Source organism: Furipterus horrens, unplaced genomic scaffold (assembly GCF_987537825.1).
Source record: "Furipterus horrens unplaced genomic scaffold, mFurHor1.1.pri manual_scaffold_5, whole genome shotgun sequence".
NCBI classification, from domain to species: Eukaryota; Metazoa; Chordata; class Mammalia; order Chiroptera; family Furipteridae; genus Furipterus; species Furipterus horrens.
The window spans coordinates 189,795,422-189,809,069 of record NW_028327175.1 but is presented as its reverse complement, the minus strand read 5'-3'; the positions used below and the strand labels follow the sequence as shown (position 1 = coordinate 189,809,069).

Below are 13,648 nucleotides of genomic sequence, written 5' to 3'. Positions count from 1 at the left end.
AAGAGCAAGGAACATATAGCAAGTACTTTTTGGGTTATTTTCCCAGTAGACTTATAAATGACCTATCAGTAAGTGGAGTGGAAAAAAATCTTTCTCATGTTTCTTCCAGTAGATGTTAGCTCAGTTCCAAGCAAACTTACAACTTTGAAAATAGTCTTATGTATTAGTCTCTATTATCATGCATTATTTTACCCCTTCATCTTTTCTGTAGATGATAAATTAATATGTTTAAGGATTTGTATTTTGGAACCAAATTATTACATTGTACATAGCGAACATTCTCATATTTCTTGAGAGGAGAATGAAGGGGAAAAGAAAGGAGAAGAGGATTAAAATAATGCAGTGGAGGCAGAAGAGAGAGAAAATGTCAGTCGCCATGGAAGAAACTCCTGAAATGAGAAAGAAAATGACTGGCTTTGTCTTAACAGATACTTTCAAAACTGATTAAAATTTCTAAATGAGTTCTATAGTGAGTTGATTAAAATAATAAGGTGAGTTGAAAGACTGTATCAAGAACCAAAAGACAGTATGTGATGAAGCTGCAGTACTATCCTCTTACACTCCATAATCCCCACATAACCCCATGAAAGGGTCAGGAAAACTCATCAGCAGTTCAGCCAAGACTTCCAGACAATTAAAGATATAAAGGAAGTCACCTCATATTGTAAATGTATTTATTCAGATTCTTTAAAAAGTTCCAAACATGAAACACATTTGTTTGACTTTTAAAAAAGTAAGCTGGTATCACTAATGGTTGTTTTTCCTGTAAAGAGAGAGGCAAAATAGAAACAGTGTATATAAATTATCTCATTCTCATGAAAATGATATAATTCTAAGAATTATTTGTTTTCCATAAGAAAAAAGTACACCACATGTTTTTCTAGCTATTAGGTCTAATGAATTCAGATTTTGATGATGCAATCATACAAAGCAAAAATAATCTGAACACATCATATAAAATAGGTCTGTGGAAGTATATCCCTAATATGGTGAATGTCTGCAGCTTAAAATTAGATAACCATAATATAGTACTGAAATATTGAAATTAAAGTAAAATTCATATTTAAAAAAATTTAAAAAATTTTTATTAAAAAAATTTTTTTTAAAGGGTACAAACTTTGATAAAGCCTTTTAGCTCTAAGATAAAAAAGCTCTGAGGATCTAATGTAATCATGGTGACTATAGGTGATAACGCTGTGTTATAGAATTGAAATTTGCCAGGAGGGTAGACCTTCAATGCTTTCTCTTTCTCTCTCTCCTTTTCTCTCTCTCTCTCTCTCTCTCTTTCATACACACATATGGAAAAACAGAGAGAGAGAGAAGAGGAGAGATTATATTACCATAAACCTGGTTTTAAGCTCAGATTTATAATCACAAATTTCTATTAACACCAGCCTCCCGGACTGGCTGTTGTCCTTGTGAAGCCATACCAGGTACAAGGACTAACAAGTTCCCATCTGTTTGGGGACATCTCTAAGGAAGAATCCTTGGGATCTTATGCTCATTGTTCAGAAAATTAATGGTAAAATTCAAGCTCCTTGCTCTGGAATGTCTTTTTAAATGGCTTAAGATAGTTTATCCTGCATCTTTACCACCCCAGCTGGTGCAAGGATCAAACCTTGGACTATGAGAATACATTTCCTATCATGTTTCCTGTTGGCACCGCTTCGCCACTCTACCCCACGACCCCTGTCCTCCACTATTCAGATCAGGCCCCGCCTGACCTCCAATGGCATCGCTCGCTACTCAGAGTTAATTTCAGACTCCTTCCCGCGCCCGGGGCACCTGGGGCAATATTTGCACCCCATCTGGTTCTGATATAATTGTGTACTGTTCCCCCTTGGGCACTTGATGACAGCCATCCTGGTATTCTTTCTGCTTCCTGAGCACCCCGTAACACCTTCTCAATTCAGAGCCCTTGTTCTTTCTCCTCCCTTCTGGAATCCGTTGTCCAAAATTTGCTTATTGATGGCATGTTTGTATAATTCAAGACTCAGTGTATAAGTCACTTCACTGGGAAGTCTTTCCTGACTATTCAAGCTCAGATAACCTTCATCAGTTACTCTTCAATACTGTGCGTCACTCTTCCTTTATCTGAAATGATCTAGTCCACCTATTTATTAATTTGTAAAAATGTCTTATTCTGCACCTCCCACCCTGCCCTCATATGTAATCTGTCAGAGAAACAGGGACTCCTGGGTGTCTTGTTTACTAATTGTATTGTCCGAATATGGCACATAGTATTCAATGGTTAATTTTTGAATAAATTACATGAAAAGGAAATTAATAGATGTAAAAACATGACACATTTTGACTACAACAGATCACTTTGGAAAATCTAGGTATGTGGGACCCATTCATTTTTCAGGATGGCCTGATGGTTAAGAGCATGGAGTCAGATGGTCTGGCTATACTATCTCCTAGCTTGATTATAAGTGTGGGTCAATTAATCTCTCTGTACCTTGTTTTCTCATCCATAAAATAAGAAAGAAGTAATTACTGCCTAGGGTTGTGGTGAGGATTACAGAGATAATGAATGTAGAGTTCTGAGAACAGTGTGTGTCCCTTATTGCATGTTCAATAAACATTTTATTATTTCTACATATGTCTGACCACTAGTCCATGGCGGGGAACCTGCAGGGACCCGGGTGAAGGATGGAGCACCTCTTCTTCATGCCAGGAAGGCTGGCAGAAGTATAGCACCCTGTTGTAGAGGTCAATGACCAAAAGGAACATCAGAGCTAGGTGGCCTGAGGGGACTATTGAGAGAAGGGGTACCGACTCGTAAGCCTTGGGTACTCAGGGATGGTAGGACCAAGGTTAGTATGTGGTGCAGACCAACTATTTCAAGATATGAGGCTACTGATTGCTGACAAATGCCCTCGTGGTTCCAGAGATGTACTGCCCGGGTTATAGGGTAGGACAGTCATGAGTGTCCTAGACTACCTGTCTATACACTGAAAGGAGAGATTGAGCCTCACATTTCTGCCCTCGAGTAATTTCTCTTTCAGCCTACATCTTCTGTTAATCACACAGCTTCCATTAGTTCTGGGCCTACTGTTAGTCGGGGATTTTTACTTCAGAGGAAAAGAATCATAATTACAAAAAAATAGGCAGATGACCCAGGATTTTAAATACCAAGTCCTTGACCTCAAACAAAATAGGTATCTCCACACAGCTAAGTGTCATAACTATTAGTAATAACTAATAAAAAGAAGAGCCTCCTTTTAGTCACAGATTCCAGGACAAGAACTTATTAAGAAACACCAAACTGGATCAAGCCAATGACGTTACAATCAGCATAGTATTTGGTCTTCGATGGTCACAACGGAGAAAGTTTTGTTAATAACTGATAATTGTCCCACTTGATGTCAGACATTGAAATGTCGCAGCATCAGCTCTTTAGTTTGTCATATAGTCTTCCATGTATCCCTTCTTTTCTAAATAGAGTTATTCAATTAACTTACAACTTCATCAATTTTCTCAAATAGGAAGAGATCCAGGAAAGAAATTTGATTGGTAGTAAACTCAATATATATCAGGGTGTAAATGGTGCTAAAAGACAATCATGTACTTTTTTTCAGACCAAGTATATTCTAGACATGAGTCCCTCAGCTGAATAGCTGCTCTTAAGAAGACAATAACTGCTGATTTGACAAAACAACTTTTAAAAATGTCAGAAATGACAACAATTTTAGAAGATGAATTCCATTATTTGCTCAGAAGATATTAGTGGTCAAAGTAATATGCTTTCTATTCTACTCTATATATACTGTAATTGATTTTATATATTAATCAAACTTTCTTTTATGATATTTGCCAATAACTGTCATCAATTTAATGCAGAGAAAAGTTTACACATTTTTGTTCAAATATTTTGTCAATTTTGAAAAATAACCACTTTTGGCCCATAGTAATACATAAAAATGATGACTTTTACAGAGCCCTCTTTATTTCCTAAACACTTGAATATATATGACCTCATGTGACCCTGTAACAACTGAATAAGATATATAGCACCTGGTGCCAGAATTATATTTTGCAAATAAAAGAACATACCCAGATAGGCTGAGTGATTTCTCAAAGTCACACAGCTGCTTAATGACAAGGTCGGGTAATGGAATTGTTCTTTCTTAAACAGTTCATAGATTTGTTGACAAATTTTCAGAAAAACATTCCAAGCAGCTCTAATTAGGGTTGCCAATTTTGTTATTTTTCCAGGTGGAGAGAGGAAAAGAAATTTCTACCTACTATTTCTATCTTATTATACAACTCTCCTTTCTTTTATCACCCCCAAATAGAAAAAACATGATCTTGCAAAAGGTAGTCCTTTAAATTAATAAAATTTGCTTTATGAGAAAGTCACTACTTTCCGCCTTTTTAAAAATCTCATTTTGCTTTGGACTGGTGAAAACTTACTGTGGTCTAGAACTAGTTCTCAGACCAAAACTTGGAATTCATTTCTCTCTTTTGTGTTGTTATAAAAATCACTCTTTCACATCTTCTTCTTGTGTTTCATTGTCTTTAAGAAAAATAAACCAATAAGCACTAAAAGTCTTTCCTTTTGAAAGATGCTATTCTTCTGCTACTATAACAAGATGATTAGTATGACAAATTTACATCATAACCCAAATGTAGAGCTGTTGACTAACTGGATGTGACTAGGCTGAGTTCCCTACCCCCCCACCCCCCGAAATGCTTTGTGCCTGTTTTCTCATTTCTCAATCCACTTTCAAACTCATCCAGGAATTATCAGGATGACTCCTGTCTGGGCGGAGGCTGCGTGTGACATCTGTCTTTACCTCCACAAAGCCCAGCCTTATTTCTCATGCACTTGGTTTTATAGTCTGTAAGAAGTTTCCAAGTCTTGTATGACAAACAACTATCTAATTTTATAAAGCTTTACAGTTAATCTACCATCAGTAGGTAATGATAGTTAATCTACCATTAAAAAGTACAAGATTGAAGTTGATTTGGGCACCACTCTTAACATTTTCTATCGATAATTTGATGTGGGTGTTATATTTTAGCACACGCAAGAAGAATAACTATCAATCCCACTCAATTTTATAACCTTGGATCAATACGTGACTCTCCAGTATCTGCAAACATCTTTGACGACTTCCTTCAGCTTCAGGAGGGAATGACACGAATGATGCAGTGAAAGAGAAAAGGCAGCCCAATCAGAGTGTCACATTAAGAATATCCTCAACCCAAGCCAGTCCCATGTGCAAAGGGGCTCATCAATAAATTGCTTTATCAAAGAAGGTTCCTTGATGATTATCTTAAATAGATATAGTGTTACATTCCTCAAGGATGTCAAAGTAACACTTTCTAAAAACTTTCTGTAATCTATACAAATTTTAATCACAATGAAGATCTTTTCAATGAGCTAAAAATAAATGCCTGTAATCACCAAATGACCAACAAATTAATAATAATATTTATATCTGTATATATTTTAAAGTATATAAAACATTTTCATATATGCCATCATTTCTTAGGAATATTCTGAGACAGGCAATATTATTTCCATTTTGTTGAAAAAGACACTGAGATTCAAAGAGGATATGTGATTTGCTTAAGGTGACACAAAAAGAGCTAGAACCTGAGCTTGGTCCTTTGACCTCATGTTCAGAGCTCTTTGCTTTATCCACATTCTTCATAGGGACAGTCACTTCTAAAGGTGAGCCAAAGGACAGAAAGAACAAACAAAAGCTGGTTTTTATTCCAATCAGGGCTGAAAGCCAGTCTATCAATAACCTTGGAAAGAAGGGCTGCCTATACTACTAAAACATCTGGAAGGTTTACAGTTTTCTTTAGTTTTCTCACCATTACTATAATACCAATGCCATTTGTGTCCTTCCTATTCAGTTTCTTAGAATGACTCCCATAAATCAGCCAATACAGAATAGTCATGTGCCCAGGGCAAGAAAAAACACTGGCCATTCACAAAAGAAATTATTTGGAATCATTTTTATTATACTTGCTCTTCCAAAATAAACATTTTTGTGATATAATTTTTCTTTAAATGATGGAAATGTTAACTATATATTTTTGTGGTTTATATACTGATCAAGAGCTATCCAATAATATGTTAAACAGATTGTACATAATTATACTTTGCAAAACAAAACAAAAAAGAAAGCTAAGTAATAAAAAGCTGATGACTATAAAGGGGTTAATGGATATTTATTTACCATGTAAAAACAAACAGTCATTTATAATTAAAATCTTGTCTATTTTAAGTAGACGAGCCTTAGAAGTCAAACTAGGGTTGTGTTTTCTGAAAAGAATAACTAGTGTTACTGCAAACCAAAAGTTTGAACAGTATTAACTAATGCTAATAAGATTATTATGAATATTAGCCTTGCTGCTTACTGTGACTTTTTTTTCTTAATATCTGATTATAGGCTCTGGTCATGATCTAAAATGGGATTATTAGAAATCATTTCCAACACCAGGATAAATAAGCAAGGTAAACTAGGGATTTTTACTTTTTTGCCCTTAGTCCACATCATTTAGAGCGATTAAAATGCTAATTTTTACATATGTGAATAAACGTGACGAAGCAAACAACTGGAGACTGAACTATATGCTAGCAATCATTGCGGGTGGGTAAACTGACAACATGTAACTGCATATTAAGACAAATGTAGAATTTAGACAAAGTATTCCATCGCTTTTCAGATATATACTTTTAAACCTCAGGAACTGTTTTCAGTAGATGTCATGCCTTTTAACTTGAAAAAAGATAAGCACAAATAAGCTCCCAATTGTCTCCCCAATATGTAAACCACATCTCGGGCTGCTGTCTCTGCTACTCCTTTGAAGTTACCCTGAAATGTCATGTGTTGTGAAGACTGCTGTGCATAAGCAAGACAATTTGCTCACTCTCAGAGTTCTTACCGGTTTCCACTGCTATTTGGTATCCAGCCTCTAGTCTCCGAGATGACCTTTCCAGCCTCTCTGTGTTATCGAGCAGATGTGCCCTCTGAAAAATAAAAAGGGAAAAAAATCAGACGGCCGTCTACAATGTTCTTTTTTTGCCTTTAAAAAAGTAATGGTTTTGTATGCCTTAACATTGCCGGGGGGAGGGTAAGGGGGGGGGGAGGCAGTCAAAACACATTAGAAATAATTTTTAGCAAATCATCTATTATAAGATCCACTACAATGGACAGATTTCTAACCAATCAATCATGTATAGACTGTCCAATTTTTTTGTTTTAAAAGGCAGGTTTGTGTTGTATGTGGCCACAATAAATCTAACTCCAAAACATTGAAAAATGTATTAAGACCAGAGTTAACTACATCTTTTCTGTTTCAGGAGAGGTAAATGCATGAGATATTTGCATAGATCTATGTCCCTTACTTTATATTTATTCTGTATAAAATGCAATAATCTAAAACATTTATCCCTTTAACTTCTGCAGATTGTAATTTTTAAACATGAACTTTATTATTAAGCAAATGTCCCTCTATTTTGGATGTGCCGCAAGATGCCATACAGAACAACATATGCTACTAAAACAGAATACTAAACAGCAGTTCTAGTTTAAAACAACTTGGGGTAACCACCAAGAAACAAGAGCTATGTGTTTCTCCATGCACAAAGATGTACAAAATTGTGAATTTATGCACTAGATTGAAGGTAAACTTTTGACACATAGTGTTTTAGACTGTGAATTATTAATACAATAATTATATGCACTCTTTTATATTATATCTGATTGGGCAATTAGAGGATCATCCCCAAATTCTCAGCTTCTAAACTTTCTTTTCTACACTGAGGTTGGTTCTTTTCCTTTTTTAAACCATGATTCTACACTAGATCTATTCAGGGTGACAAATAGATTTGTAAGCTAATCATCACTGTGAAGGGGTAAGAATATGTTCATGCATACATGGATGTGTGTGTAGATACATGTATGTCTGGACACTTAAAAATGCATGAATATGTAAATGTGTGTATTTGTGTGTGTACATGCATATATGCATTTGTATCAGTTAGTAGGTTACCCCCTCAAATCAGTTCTGGTATTTGGTCAAAAAGAAAGAAATTACCACCACAACTCCTACAACTTTGTGTTGTTGACAGATGTCATTTAAAATAGAAGAAATGCTTCCTAATAATAAAAAAGGAGGTGCCATACATATTATCTGAGTGGCTGTCGAGTGAAACGAACTACCTTGCTCTAATGAGCCCCCATGGATCTTGGAGATGCAAGCTGTATTGACATGCACACTTAAGCTAATACACCTAGACCAGTGCCTCCAAGCTCTAGCAGCCAGGGATGCTGACAGAATATCTCGCTTCCATCTTCAAAGAAAGGAAGTGATTAGTATGTTATCATTACCATTCAAAACGTGATTTCCTTATTCCCTCCCGGCATAGGTGACACATCTGAGATGCGGCCAGACGTTGGAGGCAGCTAAAGCCACATCAAAGCTTTCCTTGAAAAAATTTTTTTTGGGGGGAAGGGCTGGGGAAGGGGGGATGAGTAAGAATCATTAAAACAATGCATTTAGAACAGAGAGATAGGACCTGATGTGAAGGTCAGGAAAGCTGCAACAACAGTCTATAATAATTAATCGAGTTGTCTAATATACAGTGGAGAAATTAAGGAAAACTGTCCCTCCCTCTGCCAAAAAAACCCAAAAACCAAAAAACAAAAACCCAAAACCTAAACTACATAAATAAAAGAGAGGAGGGAAGGAAAGCTTATATTATGGGAACGTAAAATCACTTAAGGCTGTAGTTGAGGGGGGAAAAAAAAAGCAAGGGGAGTGCTGTGTGTTTGGCATTAATAACTATTTTTCAATAAAATTAAACGTTTTACTTAGCTTGTCAAAATAGCTTTCTCACTCCTACTTCTCACTACATGCAGGTTTTGGGGAACAGGCTTACTCTTCCTTTCTCTGAAGATTGTTTTTTTTTCCTTAACAAAAGACAAGAAAGTTGGTGATTCTCTAAAAAATATCAGATTTGTGAAATCAAGAGTACTCTGAATTTTAATCCAGAGTAACAAAACAAGATCTTTAGTTCATTTTAATACTGGATGAAATCCCTAAATTAAAAGAAAATATTTAGGTACTGTAGATTTCTAAAAAGCCCAAGATCAATACCAGAAATTGACAGTCTAATTAGATGATTATATATAATGTGGGAAGCAAAGAATCTAAATGTGGAATGAATTTGGGGATTCCATCAAAGGGAGCCAAGTTAGATTGTTCTGTGTATGGCTATGGTGGGGAGTAAATTTCTAAAAGAACTTTTTTTTTTTAAAGAATATTCCTAAATAAAAGAAATAAGTCCTCTTCGGGACAGTTCTGTTTTATCAGAGTAAATGCGCACACAGAGGACTCTCAGTTTACTCGCAGCTCTCCAGCAGGACCTCACTTTGTATTTTGGAACCCCTTCACTTAAGTCAAGCTTAAAACAAGTTCTTGGAACAGCCGCGGTATTTACATTGTTCCCTTGGCTATGCTGTGCCCCGGTCTCTGAAAATGAAAGGAAATACACTACAGTAGCAGCTGATGCTTTCAACTTGCCCCCACATTCCATCCCAAACTCATTCTCTCACCCTCTTCTCAGCCCTTTTCAAAGCAGGTAAGTAAAGCTGTGCAGGAGCTCAGACAGAGCTCAGCTTGTGGAAGGAGCTGTGCGAAGCGGGGGGCTGGAGACGCGCGTGGAAACGGAGAGCCAGGCACCGCCAGCACCAGGTCAGCTCCCGCGCACTGCCAGCCTGCCTCCGAGCACGCCCAGTCTACAGAACTGAGCCGGCAAAGAGCATTACAAAGAAGGGGTGGGGCATACTTTGTTTCTAAACACAACACAACGTCCTGTTTTGGAGGATATGAGTGCCTGTTTGCGTAGGATAGGTACAAGAAAGAAACCTGGGGTACATTCAGTTCGATTCCTATTAGAATCCTGGCTGAGAAACAATCACTTCTGAGCAAACCACGTACTAATGCATTTGTTGAGTGATACAGTTCTTCCAAGTACAATTCCATTACAGGTTACAGTCTTGCAAAAAAAGGGGGAAAAAAAACATGATGCATCACCACCCCTTTCAGGAATAATTTTATGTATCAGAACTGCAGTTGATTATATTCATTTAGTGTATACATCTGCTTCCATGCAGAGAAGATAAACCGACAAACAAACAAACAAAAAAAGGTCAGAGGGTGCAGGTTTTGTGTTATTTTCACCCTTCATTTTATATATTATTACTTTTCCTAAGAGAAGATATCACTCATGCACCCTTCAGTTGAAGACCACTATCTACAAGCCTCTAAATGAGCATTTGCATCACCTAGAGAATGATGAAAAGCCAAAAAAAAACTAGAAATATCTCAATCAATGTAATCTAAACTCAGAAATAATTCACAGTACTCTGATTAATAAATTGGGCAATTTTAAAATTGTGATATGAACCATTATTTTATGCCCTGCTATAAAAGTAACAAAACTGCACTAAGTGAAAAATAAAACTATCTCTGAGAAGAGTACCAAAGCAGAGTTGATGAGTTTGGCCTAATTAAAAAAAAAAAAAATCATTCACTATTTCTCATTGATATTGGGATAAAATTATTAACATTGCTATGTAAGTATTTACTGGGTCACATAAATGTCTGAGGCTGCATTATGAAGCAGGCTAGCAAACTCAGAAAAATGAGAACTCACTTGGGTGCTATTTTCTACAGAAAGGAGAGTGTTTAGCAATGACGAGAGCTTTGGCTATTCTTAGGTATCCGTGTATACAGACTAGTAGGGCATTTATAACATATGTGTGTTTCCCTAAAAGGACAATAGATTCATGGTATCTTATTTTGAATTTTGGGTAAGGGAAAAAGTTTATTTAAAAACAATTTTCAGTAAAGTAAATCAGATTGTCAGAAAAAAATGAATATTGACTTCTTTGTGAAACCAATATAAATAAAACAAGTCTGAAGTTAGTGTACATTAAAACTATACTTGAGTACGGTTTTAACTTATTCCTTTGCTTTTTCTCCTTTTTTTTGGCTTTTAAAATATGAATTTTCCACCTGATGCCAACAAGTAAGAATGATCACTGAGACAAGCGTGATTTGGATATATGTGTTTTTAAAGATAATCAGCATAGTATATTTCTAGCAATATAATCAATACTTTTGCTATGTGCAGATTTTCCTGGAAAAATGAACCCAAAGACCCTATTTCAGATTTAAAAACTCAATTTTATAGGGAAAAGCAGAATTAAAAAAAAAAAAAAGCAAGCTAGAAAGTACTCACCTCTTCACGTAATTTTATCAACTGCAACATGAATGCACAAAAAAATAAATAAATAAAAGAGATAAAAAGGAAAGAAATGGCAGGAAAGAAAGATCAGTTGTGTGACAGGATACAGAATTAACATTGACAATTTATCTGTTTACATGTTTAGCATTTAAAAATCACAGACAAACACATTAAAAGAACCTAAACACAGACTACATGCAGAGTTTTTGAACGAATAAAGATCACTTTCTCACACTGTCACATTAAACAAAGAGAATAGTGTGAAATTCTCTTTTAAAATACATCTAAGACACCATCATGAAATAAAGGGGAACGACTTCATAGAAGTCTATATTATAAAGAAAGAAAACAAGTTTACTGTTCCTCTCTTCTAAGAATGTACCACTGAAAAGGTTTGTATATACAAGTTTTCAGGATGTTTCTCAAATCTGAACCTTGACAACTGATTTCAGATTTTTACCTACAAATGAAAATGATTAATAGTTCATGCTTTTGTCTCAATAAGTATTTAAAACAAACTATTATGTTAGTTAATGTCATACTTGTACCCACTCTTGTAAAAAGATTGCATTTGGAGATAACTTTATTTTAACTGACAATAAAGCATGCCAGAATCGCTAATACTTAGGACATGGTATCAGAAAATATTTCACTATCCTTAGAAATACTGTGTATATTAGAGTTAATTCCCAGATGTTGTTTTACTTAAGAGGTTACTGCAATCATATGATGCTTTAAAATTTTTTCTGATGTTTCTTTATTTTTCAATATTCTTCATTTTGGAAACTGGGCCATCTCAAAGCAATGAACTCTCTTACTTCATTTGTACTACAGTCTGTTTTCACTAAAATCAGACCCCAAGCCTATCTCTGCTTGTTAGTAAATTGTTCTATAAAATTTTAACTCTCTTATGTACATTTTTTCTATTTGCCTTAAATATAATAGATGATACAGGTTGCTTAACTCTTTAGAAATTAGAAAATGGATATAGCCATTTGACTCATTCTTTGTGTGTGTAGATGTGATTGTTTGACAGGATTGTACACTGCAAATACCATTGTATAGTTGAGATGATTGCTATAGTTTCCGCAATGAACAGAAACTGAAACCTGTGTTATAAGAGACTATAAACCACGTTCTAAGTCTGAAATGTGCGTCCTCAGCAATTTAAGTCTACAATTGATATATTTTAAACATCCAAATACCTGTAACATCTGTTATAACTCTTGACATATGCAGGCCAATAGATTAAAGTATTGCTTTGGGAGAAACGTGCTATGAATTGCTCACTATAATTCTCTCTAAAAGTATCATGTTTACTATAGTCCGGATTTCTCAATGCTTAATGCTGTTTTTGTCTCCAATTCAAAGAAGGCAGCATGCATTCCAGCTTATTGTTATTTCATTTGTTATATGAAAAGTATTTCAAGTACAAAAGAATGACATTTCAAAATTGTTATGAATCTCATAAAATGGGTATAGAATCTATTACATAATGTCTCAGTGAAAATGAAACTTTTAATGTCGTCCTTTCAAAATATACAAGAAGTCATTATTTTTAATTAATACGCTCAGCAATCATCCAGTGGGTATGAGCAAAGCCCCCCATCGCTTTATGTGGAAAGCTACTATTCTTCTCCAGAAGAGGTAAAATTTTCAACCAAAATACCTGGCCTATCATATATATCAGAATCTTTCTCGTTGCCATCGGAACATCATGGGAGAAAAAGGCAAACATTACTTCCCAGAAAGAGAAGGTCTGGGACTGGATCGCAGGGCTATCTTTCCTTTTTGGGGGCAACGTTCATCACTTGACTATGATACTTAAAGGGCCAAAGTTTAAAACTACTCCTCAGCAATGGAGACCATTCGGGGCATGCCATCCTGCCATAATCAATGAGTGTTTAAAATGCTACCCATTTGTTTTTTCAATAGGTTCCAAACAAAAAAACGTTCTATCTTGTTTGTGCTGCATGGCTGCCTTCAAGCTCTGCCCCGGATTTGTAGCTAAGCTAGGTAATGGGACGGGTTTTAATCTCTATCTTTCTTTCTTTCTTTCTTTCTTTCTTTCTTTCTTTCTTTTAAGGACAGAGTTTTCATTCAAGTAAACAAAAGATGGTCTATATTTGAAAATTAACAATGCTTAGACTAGACGGAAAGTAGTGATTTCTTATATTATCGAGTTACTAACTCCACCATAGGCGACATTAAAGTGTGCCATGCCACCATGTTGAGTTATGATAATCAACATCTTTCCTGAAACAAAGAGGTGTTTTTTATTCCTCCAATGCAGAATGTGATACAAGAGGTAATCCGTGCCTTTGTGGGCTGAAAAAATCTGGTTTACGCTGGTTTGAACCAGCGGAA

At 35.6% G+C, this 13,648-nt stretch overlaps 1 protein-coding gene across 7 annotated transcripts in view; it reads right to left on the bottom strand.

Moving 5' to 3' along the window:
- The window catches only part of VTI1A (vesicle transport through interaction with t-SNAREs 1A), a 337,855-nt gene that overhangs the window by 237,745 nt on the left and 86,462 nt on the right, over window positions 1–13,648 (bottom strand). For 4 of the 7 annotated variants that reach the window (XM_090278596.1, XM_090278593.1, XM_090278598.1 and 1 more), the window contains exons 5-6: window positions 11,276–11,296; window positions 6,910–6,994 (exon numbers count right to left, since the gene is read on the bottom strand). In XM_090278596.1, coding sequence (XP_090134722.1) covers window positions 6,910–6,994; window positions 11,276–11,296 — 106 coding nt within the window. The remainder of the gene's footprint in view (window positions 1–6,909; window positions 6,995–11,275; window positions 11,297–13,648) is intronic. The other 3 variants (XM_090278599.1, XM_090278600.1, XM_090278594.1) reach the window with 1 other exon arrangement.